The following is a 27,696-nucleotide window of genomic DNA, read 5'->3' as shown; positions in this document are numbered from 1 at the left end:
AGATGTATGTGTGTATATTGTGTGCCAGTCGCCGGGGGTTGGGAAGTGATTGGACGTATCACGGAGTGACATCGATAAGGGACCTAGGATACTCGGCAAACGAGGACAAAGGATCCTTTGCCGCACTCTTACTAACAAAGGAAGGTGATGAGGACTTCAAGTATCTCGAAGGACTCTCACCGGACTAATCGCGAATCGCTACTGATCACTCAGTTCATCCACGCTTCTACACCGGTGCTCACATAGTGATACAAGAACCACCTTCATCTCCAAGATACAACGATGGAAGGCATCACTACTCCGATGCGCGAAATCGACTCAGGTAGCCCGTCCGATGATACGAGTAGTGGTTGGATGACCACTTCCAGCTGGGAAAGCGGACAGACCATCACGCATCAAAAAGAACAGATCAAGAGACCACGTCTAGCATGGGCGAGCGTGAGGCATCGTAGCTCGGACGAAAAGGAGACTGTCCAAGAAGAGTTGGAAGTACAGCGAGGAGATGGTGGGTCGCTCGTGCGAGTAGTTCATGTCGCGTGATCGCTGAATTGGGTGGATTACAGTCGCGCACTGTAGTCAAGCGGTGTTGATTACCTGCTTACATCTTTCGCATGAGATGGCGCTAAGGGAAGTCGGGATGTACGCTTGGACTACTCCGACCAGGAAAGATCCAATGGGAAGCATGACGAAGATTATGAAGCGTGAGTTTGGCCAGCTTGTACGACTGGCAGATGGTGCTTGCCAGCTTGCTAGCGATTAGCATTTGGACCGTTCCGCTGACTGCTGAGGTCTGGCTGTGGGAAACAGAATACATGCAGCAGCTCAAAGCTCTCAGCAAGCAATCCGACCTCCTTTGTCGTGCGGTAAGTCAATCTCAACTCGATCTCTCTCGGACGAGGAAGCTTTGACTGATTTTGGAACACAATCAGGCTCCCGACCCATCTAAATCTGTGATCCAGCACCATCTTCAGAAAGCTCGTCTTGCAGCGGGGACAGATAGCTATATTGCGGTGTTGTACAACGGACATGGTATCCAAGAACCACCTACAGAAGCTGGAGAGCTGTGGTGTTATGATAGATCGTTTGATGATTGCTTGCAAAATGGCGGAGGGCCGACAGAGTGGGTCTCTACCTAGTATCACATGTCTTGGAATACGATTGCACTGACATGTGGCCGCTCTCCGCATCTCAGATACATCCCGATCATGTTGTTCGACCTGTTGACCTGGGCTGGCGCATCCTCATGCTACGTCTGGGATTGTCAACATGCCGGACGATTCATTCGATGCGCACAGTCAACAGCAGAAGAGATCGATTCTCAACTTCGAGCAGCAGCAATACAAGACCCTTCGGTCGCGGAAATGTATCCTGCGATCTACTCTCATCGACAAATGCATTTCGCGGCATGTGGTGCACATCAATCGATTCCTCGCATTGACGGAATGCCGGACGATCTTTTCACAGCGTGTTTGGTCACTCCTCTGAGAGTCGCATTGCTCTTTCACAATTTACAGTCTTTCCCACTGACAAAAGGTGATGGGGAACGTCGAAGGGATAGTTATATGATTGCTCTATGGGAGAATATGAGTTCCGATCTCAAAGATCGATTGAATTCCGAACTCTCATCCATCGTTCGAACTATCGCTTGGCAGTCCCTCGAAGGAAGGGAATACCAGAAATTATTCACGAAATCGGGCGTATTGGTCAATAACCTTTCGGTGGGGTTCGTCTTATCCCAACGAGTATTGGGATGTTATCGAATCGCACCGGAATCGATACCAACCATACCAAGTTTGACGAGTCAGCATGCTTTGTGGACAACATGGGATCTCATCTTGGATAACCTATTCGAACAATTGCCCAAATATTTCGATGAAACGGTCCCAACTTTCTCCCTCGGTGGGAGCGGGGGCGGGGCAAACAATCTAGGAAGGATGGTGCACCACAACAACAAGGGGTCTAATTCGAGTCATCGACATATTTGGGAGAAGGACTTGAAGTTGGTCTCGTTCATGGCTGATCAATTGGAAAGTATAACGACATCAGGTCAAAATCTGCTCCATATCGAAGTCCCAAGTAAACGCAACACCCTCACTTCAACTTCCGGATCAAGTACAAGTACCGGTAGTGGTAGTGGTACCAATCGAGATTGTCGAACTACCATGACCCCAAGTCTCTCTCGATTACCCATCATCTGCGCTGCCGCGCTTATCCCCTCTTTCAAAATACAAGCATGTACAGCCCTCGACTCCAGTCTTCGGATCTTGGACCGGAAAGGACTCGTTCACGCTGTCCAGGGAGGCGCACTTGAAGTCGCTGTGAAGCTGTTGGACTTGCCTCCGAAAGAGACAGAAGGCATCGAGCGAAATATCATTAGCATTTGGGCGAGCTTGGTGAGATATGATAGTTGTGTGCTTGCCCTAGGCGCCGGGAAGGGGAAGGGGAAAGGGAAAGGGTTGGAGGATCAACCTGCGATCAAGTTCTTCATGAACGCCCTGGAATTGAATCTCGCCAAGATGGAGAAAGCAGGCAGCGGGAGCGGAGACGAGCTAGACCATCACAATCAAGCACCCGACTCCAAAATCGGAGAAGACATAATTGAACAAGTCATCCAGACCGCCGCCGTACTCTGCACCATCTTCGAGTTAACCAACGATCGTATCGCCTCTACTGGAATTGTCGATCGTGTGCTCGGCGTGGCAAAGACCATGATGTCCCGTTCTGATACCTCTGAGATCGTCAAACAGTGGGGCGCACTACTCGTTGCCGGAATCCTAGGGTCTATCGAGTCTGATCGTTCGATGCGAGATCGACATAGTGGGATCAAAAACGAATTGATATCGTTGATCAAGAGTTCGAACGTCGAAAGTCGTGCAAGTGCAGTCTACGCTTTGACACGATACGTACCAACCATTTCGACCGTGACGGGAGAAGAGAGGATCGACTCGATCTTGGACTTGTCAGATCAACTGGTGGAATATACGAAGTCGGAAGGATCACCCTTGGTCAGACGAGAACTAGCGAGGATATTCATAATCATCCTTGAGATCGGAGAGAAGAGTACGATAATGACGATGTGGACGTATTTCCTCCAACATGCCTTGAGCTCTGCGTGTTTCAGGGAGAACCAAGAAGAAGCGATCAAAGATTCGATTAAGAGAGCGGGGAAGAGGATCGGCGTCACACCACCCATGGAAACGAGGATGAGAAGGATCACCGAGATCTTACGTGTCTTGGAAGGACTTTATGAAGATCCAGATAAGGAAGTGAAACTTATCGTGAGAGATGGTCTCAAGGAGATGATCTCGGACCTACGGGGCAGTGCGAATGCTGAAGGCAGTGACGGGGTTTGGAAAGAGGTTTTAGACATCACGTTCTCGTCCACGCGTAGTGAGGATGTGAAATGGACAGACGAGATGTTGAGGAAGGTACTCGCTGTGGCGGATCTCTGGGAGGGAAAACCTACAACACCAGTTGAGAAGTATCTTCGAAGGAGAAATAAGAAGCTCAATAACGACTTGTTCGAAAAATCAAAGGTTGATCTACAGGCTTATCTCATTGTGAGCTCAGTCATTGCTTCCAGATTGAAAGTACGAGACCCGGGGAGACTGATAATGTAATGCTATTAACCCAATCTTTGATCACAGGACGGCCGTAGAGGAGGCGGCGAATCAACTTCTGGCTCTGGCAAGGAAATCGGCTCACAGGATGACAAAGATGCGCATGAAAAGACCTGGACGTTGAGATATAGACAATTGGAAGATTCTATTGTTATTGCTGAACAACAGGGTGAGTTTTCCTCCTTACCTTTCAGAGATATGTTGCACTTCGGGTCGACCTAGGTCATATCGACTTGGTTTCTCGGTTAATGCTGATGTAAGGTTGATGTTCCCCGGCAGTCGGTCTGCCTTGGCGATGGGCTCTGAAAGATATCTCCTCGCCAGATCCATGGTCGAAGATCGCATGTCATTCGTTTGGTAACACAATTCTGGCATGTAACAAGACCCACGACTTGTTGTGAGTTGCGTCGCGCAGCCACACCCCACAGCGCTTGGTTCAGAGAGTCAAAATACAGCTGTACTGATGTCGTCTCATCAGATTATGGGACTGGACCGCATCTCGAAAGACTGGACATGTCCATCTGGATTTACCATCGAACGCGGCCATCACTTCTGCACGGTTCATCAACGAGCTTCATGAGCAGACAGTGATCCTGGCCGAGATCAGTGAGTGACACCCTCGCTGGGCATTGACCTCGTCGCTTTGCGGTCTTATCATTCAAGACCCAATCCCTCAACCCCACGCTGCACTGGTGTAATATCCTGAATGGCGACACTCACACATTCACCTTGCAGACAATGGCGATATACACATACTGTCTGGACCACAAGACGTCGATCCAGCACTCATCAAGCCAGTAGCATGCTTCAAAGCCCTTGAAATCACGTCTTCAAATCGCAGTGGCATGGGCGTCGAGAGTGATGAAGACAAGAAGTTGGTGACGAGTTGGTATAGGACCAAAGGCCAATTGTGTGTAGGTGGTGCGAGTGGGATTGTGAATGTCTGGGATGCGCCTGCAGAACGATGTGTATTGGTAAGTAGTTCACTTCCATTCCAGTAGCGCGACATGACCAAGTATGAGCGCTCGTCACTCGCCCTCAGAGATACGCTAATACTGGTCTTTGCGTTTTGTGACAGTCATTGGAAACCGCCTCTTCAAGTCCGGTCACCACAATAACCACAGAACCTGTATCTGGTAATCTCATCTTTACAGGCTTCGCCAACGGCCAGATCAAACTCTTCGATCTCAGACAATCGAGAAGAACAGCGTCGCTCTCTTGGTCAGCAGATGGATTGGTCGATACTTCCGGCGATGTTACCTTGCAACTCAAAGGTTTGGGAACAGGAATCAAGGAGATTGGGATAGTTTTGGGGGAAAGTAAGCATGTGACGAGTGCTTGGTGAGTGCGCGGTCTGACTCCAACTTTGATCCTGTCATCCACCTCTCTTTTGTCTTCAAGCCGTTGTTATTCGTCTCAACAAATGATCCACGTGTGTCTAGGACGTGATCTTAACGAGCACTGATGGTCTACGCCACGTCTTTGCAGCTCAAATGGCGTCCTGAACGTCTTCGACCTTCGCCACCTCACCTTGCCAACATCTTCAACCCTTGTCCAACAGAACGGGATCGCTTCAGCATCATTCCAACCTCATTCCGGACTGATGTCAACCGTTTCCAACCTTTCTCTTCCATCATCAATGCCATACCCGTTAACAACCAATTCAGATAACGCTGGACGCCAAGTGGAGAAAGGGGATAAATCTCCTCCAGCTTCACCGTCAAAGTTATCGAATGCGCTCTCACATCTCCATCTCAAGCCGAAGACCAGAACCAGAACCAGATCCAAGTCGAAACCCAAATCGAAGCCCACTTCCCCGACAAGGATCAGCGATACTTCGAGAAGCGAATCTCCATCTGCCAAGTTTGCGCTCTTTCGATCTACCCTCGGTTCACTCACACCCGTCACTGAAGAAACGATCTCTTTCTCCTCTCAGACCACCGATGCCGATATGACTAATGGCAACGGCGGCGACGGCCCTTTCAAGCCTTATACCACTATACATCCCCTTCGACCTTTCTTAGGTGTAGGATATGGGCGTGAATGTCATTTGATTGGATGTGGAGTAGGTCAAGGAGATGATACCGATAGTGGGAGTTGGAGTTGGTTGAAATCTCAAGCGAAACTTGGTTCATAGTCACTGTGTACTCCTTTGGTCGAGTGACTATCCCGCTTGATACTACGTAGGTGTACTGTAGATTAGTGTAACATGCATGACGAGATACGAAATATAGCATTTATCGAGGAGACAACTTGGATATACAATACAGATCACTGCTAATGAGGGAAAACTACCTCTAGGTCGGTCAACAAACGCACCACGCTCACCAAGTCTGAGCGACAAAATCACGCAGTCTGAACCTCTCATCGACCTGGCGTTTCCAGAACTGCGATTGATAAACGGTACCCATCAGCATTGTCACAACCCAATCACAATACGCGGCGCCACACTCACCGCTGCAAGTTGTTCTTTCCCTTGTCCATCTGCTGCTGTCCAAGGCGGTCTTGAATCGATCCCGTTTTCTGCCATGATGTTATAGATTGCGGTGGTGCGTCGAGCGTACGTTTCCAGTTGACTCTGGACTGCTCTTCCCTCGGATCCTGGAGAACCGGAAACAGACAAGGTTGGTCAGCAGTAGTCCGTGCTATCGCATAACAGTCGATATCGGGCAGAGCAGGGCAAGGCAGGAGATCGTTGAAGAGTATCTCGCCAGCAGCAGATGGGGAACGCCATGATATATGAGACAACGAAAGCTGACAGTCACGAAATGGTAGCCACACAACGCTCTACTCACTCAGTATCGCCGCATTGACCTGTTCTGCCAAAGCTATCCTCCTCCCTTGTTCCAAGAACCCTTTCAATATACTCGTCTCTGGATCTGTATACGCAAACAAAGCTCCTACATCCTTGATCTCCTGAAGATAAATCGCCCTCACTTCAGCTGGCAATTTCTTCGCTTCGCTATGTAACCCTTGAGCGGCAGTGAGAGCGTGAGTGAGAGTGACGCTACTTGACGTAGACGCACTGCCGTTGTTGAGGGTTTGGGAGTTTGTGAGACTGGATATGGAGGATGAAGGAGATGATGGGGACGAAGGGGTGAGTTGACGGAATGATTCGATGAATTGTTGGATTTGGAGATTTAGTCGGACATGTGATGGATAGGACGAATGTAAGAAGACAGGAAGGGAATGATCGGATGTTGAGCCGTATGTGGAAGAGCTGTGGCCGCCACCACCACCACCACCACCACCACCACTACCACCACCGTTGGTAGGTCTCGAAGGTTGATGCGATGAATGACCATTACTATTGTTATTGTATGAAGGGGTAGATGAAAAGCCGGAGCCCGAGGCGGACCCGTTGGTCGGAGGATCAGCGAGTACAGTAGGGAAGTACGTGTTGAGTCCCTCAACAGCTCGGATGATTGCCCCGTTCAGCACGTAGTTGAGTATTACTATGTAAGGTGGAAGAATCAGCGTCAAACTCAGCTTGGTGAATGGGAGACCAGCCGGTCAAGCAAACCTGACCACGGCCACAGCTCCCCTTACAACCAACTCACCTCGCCGTCTTTCGATACTATCCAACAAATCCTGATCGATCACCACTGCTTTCCCACCCCCAGCGTTGTTCGAAGATTCCCCGGCAGCATCTCCAGCTTCATCATCCAAATCCATCATCGTCTCGTCTCCGTCTCCGTCTCCGTCCCCTTCTACCCCATCTTCACCATCGTGTCCGTCCTGAGCTACTGATGCTGCAGCTACAGCGGCGTCGCCGTCACCTGTCGGACGTGGCTTGGCTAGGATCTTGGCTGTGGATGAGTAAGCTTGTGTGATGACATAGTCAAGAACCACGTCGTGCTTTTCAAGTGAGAGAAACGATTAGTTGAGTCGATCTTTGCGAGCGTGAGACGAGAAGATGACGTACCAAACTTGTCATGTTGAGATGTGAGCCACTCGCCGTGCTCATGCTTCAAAGTGAGGTAGTGGCAAATTCAGTACACACAACTCTGTGTCTGTGATCGTCTGGTATTGATGGTAGTATCGAACCGTTGACGAAGTTGCAAATAGGTGAGAGATTGGTGTGAACGATTAGACTGCGCGTAATAAGCTTGTCACCGCGAGTGGACTACTGGACTACTGGCGCATAGACCTCCACTTTACACGTCCACCCGATAAAAGACTTGGCACGATGTATCAACGGGTCCTGTCAACATTTAGCTGCTGTGATCATGCATGCATGCATGGAAAGACATATCACCATGTAAGGTAGAGAGGGAGAGAAAGATGCCGGGTGCATGATTACCATATTACGAGAGAAATATATATTGATCATTACCATATCAACAAAGGACTTCTGCCCATCGCTACTGACCCCCACTCACTCCCCACCTCCCCGCACTCGGGCTAAAGCATGGCCATCAGTCCACCTCCCACAGCCAAGACCATCATCATCGCCAGACATTTTTCACTCGAAGTCGCGGTAGCACCGGAAGACGAAGACCCAGTACCCGAAGGCGCTGTACCAGCTCCTGTCGCTGTTCCACTCGTGTTGAAAGTTGCGGTGGTACTTGTGTTCCCGGTCGTGGTTTGAGGAGGATAAGTAGAACCGACGGGTTTGATCTCGAATGATTCGGAAGTTGCGTAGACGTCTGTGCCTCTTGCAATCAGCTGTTTTGTCCAGGACATACCCGGTTCTAATAGCTGGTGAGAGTGAGACTTACCGGACGAGTTGAGTGGGTTCGTGAGGAGGAGAGTGTACCCCGTGGCAGCCTTGATATTACCCCTGTTCAAGTCGTATGGTTCAGATCAGCTTGTAGACATTTCGTCGGAAGATCTGCATAAGGAAGCTGGAAGCCACTCACGGGTTGATTGTCAACGATGTCTGGTAAGTCATGACGATCGATTCGAGAGCTAGCATACTTGTCTGCAAACCCGTGCATTAGCGAAACATGAACAAACTCAGCCCATGTGAAAGGCCGAGACAGATAGTAGTCGTGCATTTTCTGTGATATGACAAAGAAGCAAGGACCAGACAGACTCACGAGAACACTTGTATCGGGATTGGCTAAGAACACAGAGAACTGAGATGGGTCCGATCCATCCCAAGCGAGCGTGTTCAGACTCTGACCAACCCCTATAAGACCAAAGTTGGCAGATAAACAGCGTCAGCGCCACTCAACCCCACCAACTTGCGAGATGATAGAGCAACACCGTGTAAACTCTATGAAGAAAGGATGGCTAGGATCAGAAGGAGGATCCACGTACACCAGTGCGCGGCGGAAGGTTGAGTGATCGTCAATGTTGCGCTGACGAGCGAAGCGACGGAGAGGAAGAAAATAGCAGAGCGCATGGTGCTGAATGAGCGTATATATATGAACGAGTCTCGGCGAAGATTATAAAGTATGGAGTATAGGTGGAAAGGAAAAGGTGAAGAGGGATGTACAATAAGTCGAAGCAGAGATTGATGTGTGTCTGTGCAAAGTATAAGATCTGAAACGGGTTGAAAAGGGGTCTGTGCTCAGCCAAACACTACACAAGCCTCCTTCCTCCCTATCCTACACCCATCACACACACACACAATGTAGTACACCATACGATCACATTGTATTCTTTGCATATCCGTCTAGCGCATAGTATACATCGTCATGCCCGCCCTTGAGGCATACCTAATATACATCGCAGAATCACCTCATAAACCCAAAGTAGATACAGCAGCAGCAGCAATCCTATCAAACCCTCGCCAAGAACGCAGTCAACTCTTTCTCATCCGCCACATCCACACCTCTACCTCTCGCCTTCAATCTCAGATTCCTATCATTACTGACCAAACAGACCTTCGTGCTTTCACCTCCTACTGCACTAGCCTTTGGCATACCTAGTAGAGCGCTACGATCTGCAAAATGGTCTTTGGCGAAACTCGCAATGTTCAAGATCCTGTCGTCCATCGTACGAGCAACAGTCTCGCTGTTATTAGATGTGGACCCGTCGTCGAGATGTTCCGTACGGATCAAAAGGTCGGAAAGATAGTTGCCTTTGGTAGTCTGAATCTTGAGACATAGCGAATGGGTGTGGATATGCGTCTCGAGATATGTTACAGCCGCCTTGGCATTGGCACCAAGCGGAGCCGGTTCCTTCGATAAACCATCGAGTTCCGTGACGACTGAGACGGGTGGTATCAGTCAGCTTCCACTACCTATACACTGAGGGACATATAACTCACCTGGAAGAGGCACGACGACACTCCATTGTCCACCTTCGACAATTCTCTTGAACAAAGCCAACGAGTCCAGTATGACGTTGGTGTCGAAGATGAGCATCGTAAAGCCAGGTACGACCTGTAGAGAATGTCGTTGTGGCTTTCGTGATTTAGTACCTTTGGAAGTAGACATCTGCGCAGTCGTCTTGAGCTCTCGAAGTCGATGCTGCAGAGTCGGAAACGCAAGACGTTAGCTATAGACCTTCTAAATGACTGAAAACATTGCCCTTTGGACTCACCCTCAGAGCAGCCAATTCTGCATCTCCACCATCTTCTCCGATATCGTCCAAATCCACACCCAGTTCCTCCAAAAGTTCCGCCTCATCGACGACTTCCTTTTCTTTCCTTCTCCTCTCTCTTCTCCTCTCCTCTTCGGCCTCTTCCCTCTTCTGCCTTTCAACCTCTTTGATCTTTTGCTCCAAGACCCCTTCCACGACCAGTTTCCCATATCGTATTTCCAAGCCGTCCACATGTTTGGCCATTACACCCACAGCCCAGGCGACCCGCTTCCACCTCCTCTGATTCACCGCCACAGGACCGTCGGTCAGATCGGTTCCTTCGACTTCGTCAACCACACCTTCCGAGATATCGACGGTTGAATCAAAATTGGCGAGCAACACGTCCATCTCGGATTGAAGTCTCTCTCCGCCAACACGGGGTTGAGCGATCGACCCACCCGAGCTTCGACTGTTCGACTTCGTCTTCCAGAAACCACGTTCATAGACTCTTCGACCGACCCATTCCATACCTCTCACCAACCAATCTTCCGGAAGAGGTGCACCGGTTACTAATCGCTTCTCCTCGACCAGCTCGATGTTTGCCGAATTGACAAAATGGGCAAGACGGTTCCACGGCACGTGGGCGACCAGCGATACGCCAACGTGAGGTTGTCGGAAAAGCGTGCAAAGAAAGGTGAGGAAGATGGTGATATAGGGGTTGAGGACTTGGTGGAAACCTTGAATCCGATTTGGGTGCGAGAGCACGAAGTCAAGCACTCCAAAGGCGAGTTCGAGACCACAAGTTAATGTGATAGGTGGCGGATCGGACTCTGTGACAGAGGGAGCGGGCGAATTAGTTCGGAGAGCATCATTGGGAATGTCGACTGCAAGCTGATCTGCGTTCCCAGCGATACCATCGTCCTCGCCATCTCCATCCTCGTCAGGGATTTGAGCTTGTGCTCTTCTCCGCACTGCACCCTCTTGAGCCAATGCTTTCCTGATCAACCCCGTACTGATCCCGTATTGGAGCACGCCCGCAAGGTTGACACTTCCCATGATCATCCAGTCCACTTGTGATATCGTTACCTTGCGGCTGATACCGTCAAGACTCGCATCTTCTTCCAGACGTTCCATGTACCTTGACAGCACGGGGGGAAAGTCGTCGAGCTGGATTTTGGTGAAGAGCATCCCATGAAGACGGATGAAAAGGTCCATAGCGGTAGCTTCTGGGAGTGAACGTTGCGACTGCAAAGCGGAGTCGAAAAGGGGCAGTATGGACTCTCGAGATGTAGCGAACTCGTGGGTAACCGTGAGACTGAGCGAAATGACCGGTCAGATTCCATTGCTATCTCCGGAAGGGATACCTACTTACCTCTTCACGAAGTGATGCAGAGCCCGGACTTCCTGACCTTTCACATCCCGACACAACAGTGCCAAATGATGATGCAGCCTCCCTTCCCCTGGCTTCTCTGTGATACCCATTGTATACCAGTCTCGCGCTGTCGTTCTCCATGTTTCCTTATCCTCCACATCCCAGCTTTGCGCCACCTCCGCGCCGATGCTTGCACCCGACGGGACGGGGGGCATGTCCAGCTCATCATCATCGTCGACATCAATTCTTCCTATCTTGTGAATCTTCTCCGATTGGGTGGACGATCCCTCCGATACGTGCGAGGCAATCGCCATCCTGTATCTTGCCAGATCTCCCAGAGCCTCAATCCAAGCTGTCCGGAAATATACCAGAGCTTGGTTTTCTAGTAATTCGGTGTAGAAGCGATAGGCATCATAGACGACGTCGGTGAGTAGATCCAGTGCAGTTGGCTGATTGGACATCCAAGCATGCCGGAGACGCTCGAGGATGAGATGGAAGCCGGTTTGCCAAAGGCGCGAAGGGATGTTGTATTTCACCGATAGTTGGTGGTATGACGATGGGACGAGAGGGTCGTAGAGCGTAACGAGGAAGTGATCGTGCATTTCGGCCAGTCTGCTAGCGTGTCAGCTGTTGATCACACACTTCATGGGCGGTTCAATGAACTGACCGTTTGTGTTTGGCAATCAAGTCGACCCACGCAGCCGCATCGTCTGCGGCGGTTCTTGGTTTCCTAGAAAAGGAGTTTACAGGTCGGTCAAGCAGGATTGAAATACCCGCTTCAGGATCTTGAGACATTTTACGATGTATGTCGATCAGCTCTTGCTCGAGCTCTTTGATTTCATCGTGGATCTTTTTCAAGATCGGTTTCACTCCCGCATCCCTGGAAGGACACACTCCGTCAGACACAGCGCTATTCACCGCACGGAAGTAATCTGGGACTCACTTGTTGCCCTTTCCTCTCTCTCGATCCTTGAAGCTCTCACTCCCTTCGCTACTTCTTGAACCCTTCGACTTGGCATCGCTACTATCCTTCTTTCGACTGGGAATACTACCCCTTTCACTCCCTTCCCTCCTTCTCCGTCGCTCCCGTTCTCTATCCGCTTCTTCCTCGGCACTTCTTCCCACTCCACGTCTCACCAGCAGCCGACTGGACGACGATCCGGTCTCGCTATCACCTCCAGACGGTGTGATAGGAGAACGAGGAGTGAAATGATGAGGATCGTGGACAGCCGGGTCAAATAACTTTCTGGCACCAGCTGGGGCTGATACACCTATGGGTGAGAGTGCATCACCTCGTCGAGATTGGGCGTCAGGTACTCGACGCCTTTGTCTATCGTCGTTTTCCACTAGTTGACGAGGTGATCGGTCTAGTCGTCCGACCTGCACAGCGACAGGACGAGAAGGGTCGAATAAAGCTCGCTGAGAAGATGGACCGGGAACGGCACCTCGGGAGAACTCGTCGATCTTAGCAGGTGGTTGAAGTGAATGTGAGGATTGATGACTGGTGTGCGACGTCGGTAGTCGACGAGGTCTAGCACGAGATAGGTACGAGCAGGTGTCAATTGAAGCTCAACGATGAAAGGGTCAACTCACGAGCTAGGCGGACGACCGTTGTTTTGAGCTTGTGGTGTAAGTCCTCCTCTCCCATCCCTACTTCGATCCCTCTCGTTCCTAGATGTCGCTCCGTCACCTCCACGTCGTGTTGTGTAGCCTAGACCCGAACCAAGATTGGTGATGCTCGGCCCGCCCACCAAAGCTGCATTCTTCCTTTGTAATGCGACGATACGGTTCGCAATATCGGCGGAGGAATCGAGGTTGCGGCGTGAGGGTCTTGAAGGCCCAGCGACAGGAGCGTCGGCCATGATGGGGTAAGACACCAGATGAAAAAGCACGAATCAGTTGTAGGGGGACAGCGATCAAGTCATGGTTATTGAAGAAGGAACAGTATGAACTGGGAGACACTGCGAGTCGACAGTGGAGCAGCGGTGAGAGGTATAAAGAGCTGTAGGTGGAATGAGTTGGAAGAAAGTAGGACGACTGATATAAGACACTTCTTGATGGTGAACGGGCTTCTTCTCAGCTGCGCGTCGTTGTGTAATGTATAATGTATGGATGGCCAAGACTGGTCAATTAGGGAATACCTACCCGCGCAGTCGATACAAAGTGGGTTACATTCACCCAATTCTCGCAGTCAGGACGTCAACTCGCAGACGACGACAGCGATTACCACGTGGCAATCATTGACTGACCGACAACAAAGGGAGTCACGTGATCCCCCTCTTTTAGCTCGGGTGACACAGATTACTGCACAAAATAACAGACACACAGACACAGACACAAAGCGTGCGGTGCAGCAACAACGTCATTATTCACTTCTCACTTCCTCTTCTCTACACATCTCATCTTGGTAGTGACAGACTTTTATATCACCTGCATACCGTAGAGAAGTAACGCCAAGATGTCAAAGAAAGTCAAAGATACCCAGTTGTATGACCTGTTGGGCGTTCAACCCGACGCGACAGATATCGAGTGCGTAGGCTATTTTTGTTGCCACAGGATGTAGTGACCGAGGTGCTGACGATATTGACCTTTATTACAGGTTGAAGAAGGCGTATAGGAAACTTGCTATCAAGGTGGGCTTGATGAGTCCCACACACGAAGCATCGTGGGCATGCTGACCCTTGCGTCTTAGTTCCACCCGGACAAGAACCAAGCTCCTGACGCAGAGCAAAAGTTTAAAGAAGTCGGGTAGGTGTTTCCTGCAAATGAGAGGAGTCATATTTTTGGGACAAGGTGACTGACATATGATCTGATCGGTATCATAGCGAGGCATATCAAATCCTTTCAGACCCGGACAAGCGAGCATTCTACGACAAAGTTGGTAAAGATGCAATGGACAAACCTGAAGATGGTATGGGGGACCCGCAAGAGATCTTCTCAAAGATTTTTGGAGGAGGTGAGTGTGAAACCCACCAAACTGGTAAGGATTGAAGTAATGCTGACCTGAAATTGTAGAGGCTTTCTTTGATTATGTGAGTGCTCAAATTTACAGCTTGCCGTGTTCCAGCCTGATAAGGGGTATCCTGGAGTTTGTGCTGATTTTGTATTTTCGTTAGATCGGAGAGATAGCGTTAGTCAAAGGTCAGTTACTATTTCTCACGGGACGATAGTCAAGCTGATATCGACTCATTGCAGACTTCACATCCACCATGGACGTCGTTATGACTCCCGAAGAGCGTGCCGAGATGGAAGCCGCCAAAGAAGCGGATGGCGAGGAGGCCATCCCAGGATCCACATCAGCAGCCGCTGGTGCGGAAGCGACTGCTGCCGCCCCCACTCAACCTGCCGAGGCAACCTCAGTCCCGGAGGCCAACATAAACACTTCCCTCGCACATCACTCTTCTTTCTCTGGTTCAGCCTCAAACCCCCCATCTGCATCAGGCAGCACGGACCAGCTGAGCAAGAAAGGTGCTGGTGAGAAAGACAAGAAGCTGAAGCCTAAACTCACTCCTGAGCAAAAGGCCCAGCTGGAAGCTATCGAGAAGAAGCAGGAGGCTGAACGAAAGTCGAGGTGAGCTTTGAGATACGGGATATCACCAATGCGACTGAAACTCATATACCCTCCACAGGATCGAAGCATTGCAATCGAAGCTTATCCAACGTATTCGACCATTCGTTGACGCGAAGCATCCCGGAGATATCAACGATCCCGAGACTAAAGTGTTCGAGGCTCGTATCAAGGTGGAGGCGGAAGATCTCAAGCTTGAATCGTTCGGTGTTGAGGTGAGCTGCAATGACTCTCATGGCAGTGGTCTGCAGCTGACGTGAAAGGCAACTTTAGATGTTACACACCATCGCTCAGGTATACATAACAAAAGCGGGCAACTATCTCAAGGCGAAAAAGTTCTTTGGAGGTGGATTCTTCGGTAGACTGAAAGAGAAAGGTGGGATGGTCAAGGAAGGTTGGGGTCTGCTGGGTTCTGCGTGAGTATTTGGCAAAGCGAAATCTGAATGCCGCCTATGCCAAAGCTTACTTAGTTTCTCACTACAGTATCGGTGTGCAAAGCGCTATGGCCGAGCTTGAACAGCTGGAAGCCAAGGGCGACGCGACACCCGAAGAGATGGAAGCTCTGGCTCAAGAGGTGTCGAGCAAGATGTTGTTGACCACATGGCGAGCTACAAGATGGGAGGTCATCAATGTGAGTCAAGCGCCATCCTATAGCTTACAAGAAACTGACGAAGTATAAACAGGTTCTGGGGGCAGCTGTTGACGGAGTACTTTACGAGTCTGGAATATCCAAGGAAGTCGGATTGAGACGAGCCAAGGCGATCATGACCATCGGAGGGATCTTCAAGAACGTGCAAGCAGACGAAGCAGATGACGAGAGAAGAGAGCTCGAGAGGTGAGTGCGGATCGATTCGTGATGTTTCTAGAAACTTCACGTAGTTATAAAAACTGATGTTTTCGGTGCTGGACATAGACTCGTGATGAACGCTGGTACGAAGAAGAAGCAGAAGGAAAAGGAGAAGAGCAAAGCTGGTTCAGGATGGTTCGGCAAAGCTACTGCTAGTCCTAAGCCTGAGCAAAGTACGACGGCTACAGCTACAGCTACGCCGACGACACCACCGGTCGGAGAGAAGGTGCCAAAGACGGCGGCTTAGAGTGGTGGCGACGTGACGTGAGGATAGGAAACGACTTATACGTAATTAGATGTTGATGACGTCTGTTCTGTGACCGGGATATCTGTCAAGGTGACGGTGGGGTGATTCCGCCGTTGTTCCTATAATATGACGTACTTCGACAGCGATCTACACGACGAACTCGCACCGACTGTTGTCAATCGCGAGATGCACAGTATGAGATATGATACAATCGCAACACAAACGCAAAACTTGCCATCACCACTCCGGCTTACAAAACGTAAACCCAGTTCGCTCGACTCTCTCCATCGTTGTCACAACCACCTTATACAGTCCCACTCCCAGCAGCGGGCTTTACACTCAATCCCATCAGTTCCGCATCTCTCTTCAGATCATATTCCATCTTTATCTTCCTCTGTTGATGGAAGAATGTCTCCTGCGCTGCTCTTTGAATTTCTTGTTGATCTGATACGTTCTGCGTGAGCTGTTTAGTTGTTTCTGCTTCCATCGAAGCTTTCTTACGACGACGGAGGTATCGGATAACAATGAATATAATGAGTACACCAGCAAGGGCCGATACGGCTGGAGTGGCGTTAGACACCTTGTATCAGTTACGATGATATCTTTGAGTAGACGATATCCAAGACAGCTGGGGTGGGACGTCTGATTGAAGGGTCACACTAGATAGGACTCACCAATAACGCCTTTACATCCCGATGAGTTGGTATTGCACCAATCTTCTGCCTTTTGGGCATAGGATTCGTCATCTCGCGATATAAGAGAGATAGGTCTTGCGAGCGTCGATACAGATGAGAACGGGGCGAGGAGCAGGAGATGGAGGATTGACAAACTGGGAATAAGAAGCGAGGTCACCACCATCGTGAAGGTGGGGGTCGTAGGACGTATCCAAGTCTGACAAACCCTTCGCGCTTTGACTACCTTGTGTCCTGTCGATGTCCCCTCTCGCTGCTCGGGCTCCTTCTATTGTTGTGTGTGCTGCTTGGCGGATTGACGCCTGATCGATCTATACTAGCGTAGCTGCCATGATCATGTCGTCGTTGATAGCATGCGTAATTGAGACCTTCCCACATCGTCGTTAGTCGTACCGTTTCTTAAGAGTAATTAGCATCACGCAGCTCAGGCGATACAAAAACAGAAAGGACCGCACAGGGCGTTAGTAAGTGATAGAACATAGGAGATACACAAAGGACGGTGAGACTATGAAACGTCCGTTTCTCTGACATATGTGTGATTGGGTATACATACAAATGGCGTAGCTGTGGACATCGTCTAAAGGGGTATGCGTTCTAATAGTATTGGGTATATTCAACACACGATCTTCGGCATTGGGTCATCTTCCACCTGCCGTAGCACTTGACGAAGCATTCGTACCCGTTGTCGTGCTCGTTTCTCCTCCGTATGGTAATCTGACCAAAACCGGTAATGGTTCTTGCGGTTCTTCTTCATCTTGTGAAGTCTCGGCTCGATTCTCGGCAGGTTTATCTACACCCAAGTAATACCTGTCAGCTCCATATCTTATTTCTGGACGATGTTTAGTGGAAGGGGAAGGAGGTTGAGGCTTACCGAAAAGGTTGAGAACGGAGAAAATATGAGGCCAATTCCGCAGAACACCACCGACAGCTAATCATTCCACATAGTCAGCAGAGAGATCTATGTCAACATGAGGATGTTTGCTCTCACCCTCTCCTCCATCTGCCATGATATGACTCATCTCTGCGAGCTTCTCGACCCGAGATAAGAGATCGGCACTTGCTTCTCTCAGAGCTTGCAACCCAGCATATTCTTGTTGTTTTTGATAGAGGATCTGTAACGAAGGCGGTAGTGATTGGAGAGTCGAAGGTCGGGACATTGTAGTATTATTGTCTCGCCCTTCAAGTTGGCAGTTGCTGATAGTCGTCTGTAGCTAATGTTGTTGTCGTTGATGATGTTATTGCTTTTGACAGACGCGAAGATGTCCAAACGCGTCGAGCTATTTGACAGATTAAGCCATGACGAGGTCACGTGATCTGGGTCATTGCCACCGTACTCGACCTCGGTGACTCAACCTACGTCAGAAACGATATCAACTATTCTTACATCCTCGACTCTGCATTGTATGTACATATCGTTGTGGAGTAGAGACAGCACCGAAGCCAGACAGATCGGAAGGAGAAGATATAGGATCACCCACATAAGAGGAGCGGCTCGCCAAGATGGGTGTTAAAGGCTTATGGTCGCTTCTCAATCCCGTTGCTCGACCTGTCCAGTGAGTTGGAACAACTCTTGAGTTCAACATAAATAGCAGCGATAGACAGTTGATGCGGTGATCTCTAGGCTCGAGAGCATGGAGGGCAAAAGACTAGCTATCGATAGTTCGATCTGGCTATATCAGGTAAGCTGTCGCGATCTCGCCTTTGGTCCAGCGAAAAGTCAAGCTGAGAGATTGAATCTGCTTAGTTCCAAGCTACTATGCGAGATAAAGACGGGAGAGTGCTGGTCAATGCTCATGTGTTGGGTAAGCTATTGGACGAAACATTCTGATTGCTTTCACTTTCAGCTGACTTTTGTGTACAGGTTTCTTACGGCGAATCAATAAATTACTGTTTCATGGGATCAAGCCGGTCTTCGTATTCGATGGAGGTGCGCCGGCTCTAAAACGAGCTACGATCGTGAGTAGCCTGAGTAGCGAGCACACAGCAGTCTCTCCATATCTACGTATAGCTTACGAGAAATCTCTTTGACATAGGCCGAGAGAAAGAAGAAGAAGGCGGGTGCCGCTGCCAACCATGCCAAAGTCGCTGAGAAGCTGTTCGCCGCACAAATGAGAAGAGAAGCGGTTAAAGCTGCTCAAGCGTACGTGCATCTTGGCAGCAAAGCAGGATTGAAAAGCTGAGTGTTGTTGAACAGTGCGCAAGAGCAGCGTGAAGCGAGATCGGCTGCGGCATCTGCGTCGCGATATCCTGACGAAGCGGGCGAGCAGATCGCCGAAGATGCTGTATACTTGGAAGAATTAGAGGGGAGACCGGGGCCTTCTCGACCTCGACCCGTGGAACGGGCCTCTTCATCACAAGCATCAGCAGCGAATCCTATGGGGGAAGTACCTACTGATCCAGAGAAAAGGAGAAAACACTTCAAAAAGCATGATCCTTATCGTCTACCAGAAACCACGATGCCGATCGCGTCTACGACAGAGAAGCCTGATGCTCGTCTAGCCACGGAAGAAGAGTTGAAGCAATTCATCGATGATGTACATCCTGAAGATATCGATGTTGAATCTCCAGAGTTTCGCGCCTTACCTACGGAAGTGCAATACGAGATCATCGGTGATTTACGTGTGCGATCTCGTCAACAATCCCATCGCCGTCTAGCCGACATGCTAAGAGCCGCGCCGACCGCTTTGGACTTCTCGATGGCACAGATTAAGCATCTGTCGCAGAGGAACGCCCTGACGCAACAGCTGTTGACGGTCACGGATATGGTGGGTAAAGCGCATTTGACTATACCGGTACGAATTGCTTCAGAACGAAATAGAGAATACGTCTTGGTCAAAAGAGGAGAGGACGAAGGCGGTGGTTGGGCTCTGGGTATCAGAGAAGGGTCAAAGGAGAAACCGATCGTTTTGGATCCTGAAGAGCCAAAGGAGGAGGAGGAGAGCGATTTGGACTATTCAGATTCTGATGTCGAAGAAGTGCCAAAGTAAGTAGCAGCTCCTCAAGGTCATCTGGATGTTTGTTTTTGACGTTCTGTGGCTTTCAGTCCCAAACAGCCAGCTATGGACGCAGAACTCAGAGAACATCGACGTCGGGAAGTGCTCGAAGCGATAGCTGCGCGGTACGCGCCCAAAAGAGTGACCAAGCGTAGTCTCGATATCACCGTGAAGCCCTTCGGAAACACTCGTCAGCCTGGATCGAAGCCGTTGTTTGATGCGCAAGAAGAAGACGATGAGCCGATCGTCCCTACAGCCAACGACGAGGCTCTCGCACTGGCATTGCAGCAGGAAGAGCTAGGGTCCGATGAAGAGGAGGTCGACGTGGACTTGGCGAGAGCCCTGGCGCTCAGTCGGCGAGAGACGGAACGGAGATCTAGATCGGTGACCGTTGAGGAACAGGACAGTTACGACGACGAAGACGATGATATGGAGGAGGTCGAGCTAGTTCCGAGTGGAAGGACGACGCCAGTGAATATTGAGGAAGGCGGGACTCCGATAGAAGAGGAAGATACAGACGAAGAGGAGTTCGAAGAGGTCTCGACACCTTCAATGTCGGTCACCTCGATGACTGGAATGGTACCAGAGTCACAACCAGAGTCCTCACACGCACCGCCTATCTTCACGCCGGATGACACGGTTGTCCCTTTGATCACAGCGAGGCAAACTGTGGAGACTTCGAAAACGACAGACGCGCTGCAAAAAACGAAAGATGCGCCCATTGTCGTTGATGTTGAGGACGATGAAGATGATGATGATGAGCCGCTATTCGTCGATGCGAAGAAAGGTTCAATCGATGTTGAGACTTCGTCGCGATCAACGCAACGGCAAGATGCTTCTCTAGCTCCACCCAAACCCACAGCTGTCCCTGTCTCAACACCCAATGGCAACGTATCGAGCAGCAGAAAAGAAGTTGAAGCTGTTCCTCTTCCCCGCCCAGCGGCAGAACCTACTCCACCGAAACCTAGGCCGATACAAAGAATGCCTTCAGCGACGGTGAAACCATCTCCCCTGCGGATGGTGATTCAACCTGCGTCGTCGCCGATCTCAGTGGATACTGAAGATGAACCTACTAGTATTCCTCCACCTCCACCGATTGAAGCTGCAGCTGCGGCTGCGGCAACTTCAATTAACAAGCCAAGTCAACCCCGCCTTCATCAAGCTGCTTCCACAGAAATGCTTAAGCCACAGGCATTCCCACCTCCTCGTCCAGTACCTGTACAGAATATACGCCGAACATCATCCTTGGCAACGGCAGTATCTGGTGAGACCAGCTTTGATGAGGAGGTCATTCAGTCCCCAACACGATATGACTCCGACAACTCTGGTGATGAGGATGAGGAGCAAGCCGACGACGCGGATGATTCTCGTTCAGTTGAGTGGTCACAATCGCCTCCGGCCATTCCCCGTCCAGCCTTACAGACTACTAAATCGACGTCCACCATACCATCGGAAGTTGAAGACGAAGACGGTGATATGGGCCCAGGTGATATGGCGGCGGAAGAGGATGATTATGCGCGATTTATGGCTCAGATCAAGAATCGAGATCTGAACGAAGTACGAACAGAAATCGATGATGAGATCAGGGTGTTGAACTCGGCAAATAAGGTCGCGATGAGAGATTCCGACGAGATCACCCAAACTATGATCATGCAAATCCAGGTGAGTATATGTTGTGTGGTGGAAGTAACGATAGAGGCTGATGAGATGAGGGAGTAGACTCTCCTAAGACACTTTGGCATTCCATATATTACGGCGCCGATGGAGGCCGAAGCGCAATGCGCAAAGCTTGCCGAGCTCGGTTTGGTCGATGGTATTATCACGGACGATTCAGATGTTTTCCTCTTTGGAGGTATACAATGCTTTAAGAACATCTTCAACGACTCGAAATATGCCGAATGTTTCCTATCAGCAGACATTGAAAGAGAGCTATCTCTTTCTAGGGAACGATTGATATCCCTTGCCTATCTCCTAGGTAGCGATTATACAATCGGCTTACCCGGTGTAGGACCGGTAGTAGCTCTGGAGTTGTTGTCAAACTTTCCAGGAGAGCGGGGAGTGGATCAATTCAAAGAATGGTGGATCAAGGTCCAGAGAGGTGTAGATAAGGAAGACGAGAGTGCGACCAAGTGGAAGAAGAGTTTCAAGAAGAGGTATGGGACGAGTATCTACTTGACGGCAGACTGGCCAAACCCCCTTGTAGTGAGTGTGACAACGGCCTAAAAACACAGTGCGAGGGCTGATCCGCCTGGAATCCGCAGAGAGAGGCATACAAGTACCCTACGACAGACGAATCAGAAGAACCGTTCCATTGGGGATTTCCAAAGCTTTCTGCGCTGAGAACGTGAGTCTAGAAGTGTGGATGATTGGCTCCGGAGTAGAGAGGGCTGACAACCGTGCTATCTTAGATACTTGCACGAAGAATTGTCTTGGTCCATTTCAAAGGTGGATGACGAACTGACACCGATCGTCCAACGTATCGCTCGACGTGGCAAGGTAAGTGTGCCATTGTCCCAACAACAGCTCGTGGCAGAAACGCTAAATGCAAATGTTTCGTTTAGAACGGTGCTCTCAACAAACAAGGTACTCTGGATCCGTTCTTCGACCTTTCGGTGGGTTCTGGCAATTATGCCCCTCGACGACGAACCACCGCAAACGTCAGTAAACGCTTGATGGCTGTGATAAAGCAATTTAGGGAAGCGGAAGCTCGAGTGAAAGGACAAGATGTGGAGGGATGGGATGTTATGATGCAAGATCTAGATGAGGAGGATCCCAAAGGTAGAGGGACGGGTAAAAGACGAATCAAAGAGTCTACAGGGGAGGAAGGAGCCGAAGAAGGGGTGAAGAAACGAAGGGTCAGTAACGCTTCCAGAGGAAGTGGAAGAGGGAGAAAGAGAGCAGGAACAGCTTCGAGTGTTAGTGTGAGCGAGATAGGAGATGGGGTAGAGAGCGAAGCAGGAAGCAGTACGAGTGGACGAGGTAAAGGAAGAACAAGGGGTAGAGGGGGGAGTACGAGAGGGAGAGGCAGGGGTGGGAAGGATAAACAAGTTGAGACGACGGCGGCGGCGGGGGTTAATACGGCGCAGATCGACGCAACGGATTTGTAAGACATTGCTTGTAGCATTAGCATGTATCGCATTAGCATTAGCATTGTGGGGAACACCACATAATTGCGCGGTAACTTTCAAAGTGATTTCAACAACGCTCCAGTCGAAAAGTGGCCGGTCTCGCCGTGGCCCTTTGTGTTAGAGAACGGGCATTCAGATGCCGCAATATCCTCTTTCTACCTCGCTAATCCACCACTGAGTGCATGATCATATTACCCTTACTCCACATCAACCTCCTCGGCTCTCGCAACGGACTGACCTCCCAACTCCTTCTCCAATCCACCATAGGGGTAATCACGAGCAGAGACGGGTCGTTCGAGTCTTGTGTTGATGATGAAAGTGGCAAAGACACCGATAGCACCAAAGGCGATTGACAGCTGGAGGTGAGTAAGAAACGACATGTCAGTAATGAGGAAGTCGATATCAAGGAGATAAGAAGCGGAATGTCTGGATCATCTAGTCTTTGCGGTACGGTACGGAACAGAGCCGAATGGGCGAGAAACGAGTAGTGGGAAGGATAAGTTACAGATGGTTGACATCGTCTCTTGATTCCCACTTTGGAGTGGAATGATGCAGTGCGATTGAGACGGGACCACTACTCACTTGTAAAAGGGCACTCCACGGGCTGGTCTTGTGGACATCAGGACCCCACATGCCAATAGCATCTTCATCCTCGTGAACCTGCAAACGAAAGTAAGCATCAGGCGATCCGTTCATTTGTTTCCTCCTCCTTCGCGAACATTCAAGCCAACAGCGGACGAGAGTCTCGGTACCACTCCCAAGGGGACGAGAAGCATGTCGTTCATTTGAGATTCAACTCGGTAAGAGAGCGCCCACTCACAACTTCACCAAAGTTCTTTCGCTCTTGTTGATCCCACCATCCGAAAGGTTCTCGCTTTTGCAACGATACGTTAGGGAGTTGAGGGTATCCGTTCACTATCGTATCAATCATTCAATCAATCACATCAGCTTAGCTCCTCCAGCGCATGAGGACGGTTTAGCTCACATTGCGGATCAATCTCTTGTCCCGGAGCAAGGTTCTGAGAGATATAGCTCGTCTCGGCTTGTTCAGCAGGTCCAGAAGTCGTCACAGGTGCAGGGGAAGAAGAAGCAGAGGCAGAAGCGAATCGGACCGCGGCGAGTCGAGAAGGAGCAGCGGCAGCAATTCGCCTGGGCACAGCAGATCGGAGGAGGGTGGGTCGGAACATCGTTGCTGGGTGGGTGGGTGGGTGTTGTCGAAGATGATGAGGAGGAGGAGGATGTATAGATTGATGTAGGTAGAGAGCTAGAGGCTAGAGGTGCAAATGGTCGACTGCAATTGGATTGGATTGGTCCTGCGTACGTTGAAACGAATAGGCGTGGCAAATCCATGCTGGCTAAGAAGCCTGAATAGGCCCGCAGACTCTCGGTCCACCTGTCTTTGCTTCCGTTCTGTGTTTTTGTCTTTGCCACCACTATCAAAAGTCAATATCTGTTATTGTCACATCGCATCAACAATAACTCACCGCCTGCATCGTCTATACCACTCTCACCTCAAGCCTGAAGATTTCGTGTTGACGGCACACGTCCACACCGAGGGTCGTGTCGAAGCGATCTTGACTTCGTTGTTCTGGTGAAAATCCGCTCAAGAGGAACGTCCAGCTGTCGCTTGTCCGGTGTAGACTGCACGGTCCTGTTGGTGTCTGCCTCGGTCTATCCAACAAGACAGCTATTTAAGTAGCAACCAAGATGTCGCTCCGACTGCGTAAGCTGCTGTGCCATTATTTCTGAGATGTTCAGCTGATCGATCATGTCTGTGCACAGCGAGTCAAAACAAGTTCAAGCCCGTCGCTCGACCGGGTGTTCGTAAAGGTCCGCCTGTAGCGCGACCTGCACCTGCTCCTGTCGCATCAGGTATCGCTACTAGCTCGACAGTCGCTCCTAAGACATCCCAGCCGACAGCTCCACCACCAAGCTCATCGGCACTGCAACCTCCCACTCCTACTTCAGCACCATCTCAACTACCTCCTTCCCTTGGGAGTGCTCAACCTCCATCACTCTCTGCCAAGCCGGTAGAGCCTAGTCCGACACCGATATCTTCAGCGCAGATCCAGGCAATCAGAGACAGGCAACCCCAGCAGAGTGAACCTTCTATACCGGGATCTTCGACTACTGCCTCAACCACATCTCAACCAGCTACTTCAGCAACAGCTCCAGAAGCATCTCCTAGAGCTGCTAGCGTACAGCCGCCAGTCCTAGCCTCTCGCGCCTCGATACCTCGCTCTAGTCCAGCTCCACCTGGTGCTAAGCTTTCCTTGCTTTCTGCAGCAAGAGCGCATACTTCTGCTGGTCCATCTAGGCCATCACCGGGTGGTATCACTCGTCGAACACCATCGGTCTCTTCGCAATCACAAGCGCTAAGAGCATCGTCTGTAACTCCTCAGCATCCACGAGCCCCTTCTGTCACCCCTCAACCCTCTGCAAGAGCTCCATCTGTCACTCCTCAACCACAGACACAGCCCTCGTACGGCGCCCCACCCAGTCTCGCTACTTCTACTGCACCTTCCGGATTCGGCTTCGGTCTTCCACCTTCACTCGGTGTCTCGACTCAAGCGTCATCTTCACGACCGTCCACACCACCGGCAGATGCTTCTGCACTCGCTGCTGCTGCTGTTGCGAGCATACAGCCCATTACGGATACGGGCTATGCACCCGTGGAACTCGGAAAGCCGCAAAAGCGGAATCGGAAGCCGAGATATGCACCGAAAGCTAAAACGACGCAAGAAGATGGCTCGTCTCAGGCCGAAGGAGGCACTTCGCAATCGACAGCTCGTAAGCCAGCGAGAAAGAAGAAAGCTGCGCCATTGGAAGAACGCGAGATGAGCCAGGGGTCCGAGAACGTTGACGAGCTCGCTGAAGAGGGAGAGGATCAAGGAAAACGGAAAGAGCCAGCGGAAGGCACACAAGAAGAACATCGTCCGACGAAGAAATCGAAACCCAGCAAACCGAAACCTGTCACTGTCTCGCAGATCTCACTGGCCGATGTGCAACCCGAAGAGATGGTCGGTGATCGTGTAGACGAGGTGATCGTAACCATGGGAGATCTCGCCACCATACTTGCTGCTCAGGGCAAGGTCTCGAAGCGGGCGATCAAGATCGACGACTTCAAGCGCAATGAGGAGCTCAAGAGACGTGCCGCAGTACAGGCAAAGGCGTTAGAGACATGGAGAAGAAAACAGATCCAACGACGAAAAGTGCGAGCAGCGAAGAATGTGGAGAGGGCGAGACGGCGAGAGGAGTTAGGGAAGCTTGGTATGGATGAGGGTGAAGTCAGTCCGGACGAGGACGACTCGGAGGAAGAGTTTGAGCCGGTGCCAGATCGGTTGACGCCTGAATCGACTCCGGAACCTCAACTCCGACTGGATTCGGAAATGCCAGAAAGGGACGACGATGAAGATGACGACGAGCCGAGAACAGTCAATGGAGACGAGCAACCAGCTGATATGGGCTTGGACGGTAGTCAGGCTGGGGACGATTTCATGGGCGGTAACGAGAACGATTTCGCTCCCCCTGAAGAGGACGACGACGAGGAGACCGCGGCTCTGCGCGCTGCTGGCTTCATGGTCACAGGAGACAAGGGCGGTGGTGTAGACGAAGATGGAGAAGGTGATAATGACGACTTTGACGAATATGACGATCAACAATGGCTTCAAGGCGATGAACCTGATCTCGAAGGATATCGATATGAACTAGAAGAGAGAAGACGAAGGATGATGCAGAATCATGAGGAGGATGGCGAAGTCGTAGAAGTGGATGACGAAACGAGATTCGTCAACTCGGCAACGTGGGGTAAGAGTCTCAAGCCGCAGAGATGGACAGCAGAAGATACGGAATTGTTCTACCTTGTGAGTGTTTGGCGTTCCAGCCCTTGAGTGAAAAAGTCGCTGATGATCAAGTGTCCGTCAGGCTCTCGAAGAGACTGGAGAAAATTATTCACTCATGGCGGCTTACTTCCCTGGAAGGACGAACAAACAGTTGAAGTTGAAGGGACTTAGGGAGAACAAGCTGAATCCAACGAGGATGACCGCGGCAATCTTGTCACGAAAGCCACTCGGTGAGTACAAAGTCGTTAATATTCCCCAGTCAGGAAAGTACTAATGTAATATGACATTTCAGACAAGGCATATCTCAGTAAATCAGCGGGGTACAATCCTGACAAACCATGGGATCGAGAGGAAGCATTGTTCGAAGAAGCTCGTCAGGATCAAGAGAAGCTAAGACGCGTTCAAAGCGAAGGATTAGAAGGGAAGGGGAGGGACGAGGAAGACCTCCATGGGCTGATGGCCGAAGCTGAGATTGAGGAGGCTGATGAGAAGAGCGGAGATGAAGAGGACGATGATGGCAAGGAAGATGAGGACGAAGAGGTGTAAGGGTGAACACGGAGTCGGAGCGGAGTGACAGAGAGGGTTTTGATACGGTGTAGAAGGTATACATTGGTTGTAATGCATTTGGGTTTCATGTTGTTCGTGACTTTGTCGGCATATGTATACCTGCTGAAAAGAGGGTCAACGCCCAAGCTGAACATTACCACCTGTCGTCACTGTAAGGATGAGATTGTGATATGTCACGTTGAATGGATGACGCGCCTTTCCTTTTCGGGTGAATTACAACAACCTCACAACTTCTGTCAACAGTGGTTGGCCCTCCATATCCAAACTCATTTTGTCTTTCGTTTTCCCCATACATCCAACAACTTCTAACGATACAGCGCAAATCAGTCAAGGACTCTTGGTATCC

The 27,696-nt window shown here is 50.4% G+C and overlaps 10 protein-coding genes across 10 annotated transcripts; 4 read left to right on the top strand and 6 right to left on the bottom strand.

The window, feature by feature from the left end:
- Positions 1 to 282: 282 nt before the first annotated feature.
- CI109_101683 (uncharacterized protein) lies at positions 283 to 5,757 on the top strand (the record flags this gene model as incomplete). Its single annotated transcript, XM_032002381.1, has 11 exons — positions 283 to 505; positions 564 to 701; positions 808 to 863; positions 930 to 1,120; positions 1,193 to 3,560; positions 3,648 to 3,789; positions 3,900 to 4,017; positions 4,099 to 4,226; positions 4,356 to 4,594; positions 4,699 to 4,961; positions 5,109 to 5,757. 11 exons carry the CDS (start codon positions 283 to 285, stop codon positions 5,755 to 5,757), a joined length of 4,515 nt encoding a protein of 1,504 aa, XP_031863318.1.
- A 187-nt stretch (positions 5,758 to 5,944) lies between these two features.
- CI109_101682 (uncharacterized protein) lies at positions 5,945 to 7,587 on the bottom strand (the record flags this gene model as incomplete). Its single annotated transcript, XM_032002382.2, has 5 exons — positions 5,945 to 6,007; positions 6,076 to 6,221; positions 6,416 to 7,075; positions 7,181 to 7,478; positions 7,546 to 7,587. The coding sequence occupies 5 exons, from the start codon at positions 7,585 to 7,587 to the stop codon at positions 5,945 to 5,947; spliced, it is 1,209 nt and encodes a 402-aa protein (XP_031863319.2).
- A 437-nt stretch (positions 7,588 to 8,024) lies between these two features.
- On the bottom strand, positions 8,025 to 8,970 carry CI109_101681 (uncharacterized protein; the record flags this gene model as incomplete). The annotated part of the gene is made up of 5 exons (XM_032002383.1): positions 8,025 to 8,269; positions 8,342 to 8,403; positions 8,483 to 8,544; positions 8,663 to 8,754; positions 8,886 to 8,970. 5 exons carry the CDS (start codon positions 8,968 to 8,970, stop codon positions 8,025 to 8,027), a joined length of 546 nt encoding a protein of 181 aa, XP_031863320.1.
- A 379-nt stretch (positions 8,971 to 9,349) lies between these two features.
- Positions 9,350 to 13,328, bottom strand: CI109_101680 (uncharacterized protein; the record flags this gene model as incomplete). The annotated part of the gene is made up of 7 exons (XM_032002384.1): positions 9,350 to 9,780; positions 9,841 to 10,042; positions 10,116 to 11,409; positions 11,467 to 12,078; positions 12,134 to 12,346; positions 12,410 to 12,997; positions 13,060 to 13,328. 7 exons carry the CDS (start codon positions 13,326 to 13,328, stop codon positions 9,350 to 9,352), a joined length of 3,609 nt encoding a protein of 1,202 aa, XP_031863321.1.
- A 596-nt stretch (positions 13,329 to 13,924) lies between these two features.
- On the top strand, positions 13,925 to 16,128 carry CI109_101679 (uncharacterized protein; the record flags this gene model as incomplete). The annotated part of the gene is made up of 12 exons (XM_032002385.1): positions 13,925 to 13,995; positions 14,066 to 14,099; positions 14,159 to 14,214; positions 14,292 to 14,422; positions 14,482 to 14,498; positions 14,583 to 14,607; positions 14,662 to 15,037; positions 15,096 to 15,249; positions 15,308 to 15,450; positions 15,518 to 15,665; positions 15,718 to 15,869; positions 15,948 to 16,128. The coding sequence occupies 12 exons, from the start codon at positions 13,925 to 13,927 to the stop codon at positions 16,126 to 16,128; spliced, it is 1,488 nt and encodes a 495-aa protein (XP_031863322.1).
- A 304-nt stretch (positions 16,129 to 16,432) lies between these two features.
- On the bottom strand, positions 16,433 to 17,394 carry CI109_101678 (uncharacterized protein; the record flags this gene model as incomplete). Its single annotated transcript, XM_032002386.2, has 3 exons — positions 16,433 to 16,689; positions 16,803 to 17,088; positions 17,374 to 17,394. The coding sequence occupies 3 exons, from the start codon at positions 17,392 to 17,394 to the stop codon at positions 16,433 to 16,435; spliced, it is 564 nt and encodes a 187-aa protein (XP_031863323.2).
- Positions 17,395 to 17,458: 64 nt separating this feature from the next.
- On the bottom strand, positions 17,459 to 17,977 carry CI109_101677 (uncharacterized protein; the record flags this gene model as incomplete). The annotated part of the gene is made up of 3 exons (XM_032002387.1): positions 17,459 to 17,610; positions 17,692 to 17,748; positions 17,809 to 17,977. The coding sequence occupies 3 exons, from the start codon at positions 17,975 to 17,977 to the stop codon at positions 17,459 to 17,461; spliced, it is 378 nt and encodes a 125-aa protein (XP_031863324.1).
- Positions 17,978 to 18,320: 343 nt separating this feature from the next.
- CI109_101676 (uncharacterized protein) lies at positions 18,321 to 22,920 on the top strand (the record flags this gene model as incomplete). The annotated part of the gene is made up of 11 exons (XM_032002388.1): positions 18,321 to 18,373; positions 18,442 to 18,499; positions 18,565 to 18,622; positions 18,682 to 18,776; positions 18,854 to 18,960; positions 19,015 to 19,803; positions 19,864 to 21,475; positions 21,533 to 22,015; positions 22,075 to 22,157; positions 22,222 to 22,309; positions 22,375 to 22,920. 11 exons carry the CDS (start codon positions 18,321 to 18,323, stop codon positions 22,918 to 22,920), a joined length of 3,972 nt encoding a protein of 1,323 aa, XP_031863325.1.
- Positions 22,921 to 23,138: 218 nt separating this feature from the next.
- CI109_101675 (uncharacterized protein) lies at positions 23,139 to 24,128 on the bottom strand (the record flags this gene model as incomplete). The annotated part of the gene is made up of 4 exons (XM_032002389.1): positions 23,139 to 23,297; positions 23,524 to 23,601; positions 23,762 to 23,856; positions 23,927 to 24,128. The coding sequence occupies 4 exons, from the start codon at positions 24,126 to 24,128 to the stop codon at positions 23,139 to 23,141; spliced, it is 534 nt and encodes a 177-aa protein (XP_031863326.1).
- A 520-nt stretch (positions 24,129 to 24,648) lies between these two features.
- Positions 24,649 to 27,329, top strand: CI109_101674 (uncharacterized protein; the record flags this gene model as incomplete). The annotated part of the gene is made up of 4 exons (XM_032002390.1): positions 24,649 to 24,664; positions 24,724 to 26,804; positions 26,866 to 27,013; positions 27,076 to 27,329. 4 exons carry the CDS (start codon positions 24,649 to 24,651, stop codon positions 27,327 to 27,329), a joined length of 2,499 nt encoding a protein of 832 aa, XP_031863327.1.
- Between the last annotated feature and the right edge of the window lie 367 nt (positions 27,330 to 27,696).

This window comes from Kwoniella shandongensis, chromosome 3 (genome assembly GCF_008629635.2).
Source record: "Kwoniella shandongensis chromosome 3, complete sequence".
NCBI lineage: Eukaryota > Fungi > Basidiomycota > Tremellomycetes > Tremellales > Cryptococcaceae > Kwoniella > Kwoniella shandongensis.
The sequence above is the reverse complement of the archived record's forward strand: the minus strand, read 5'-3'. Positions and strand labels throughout refer to the sequence as shown.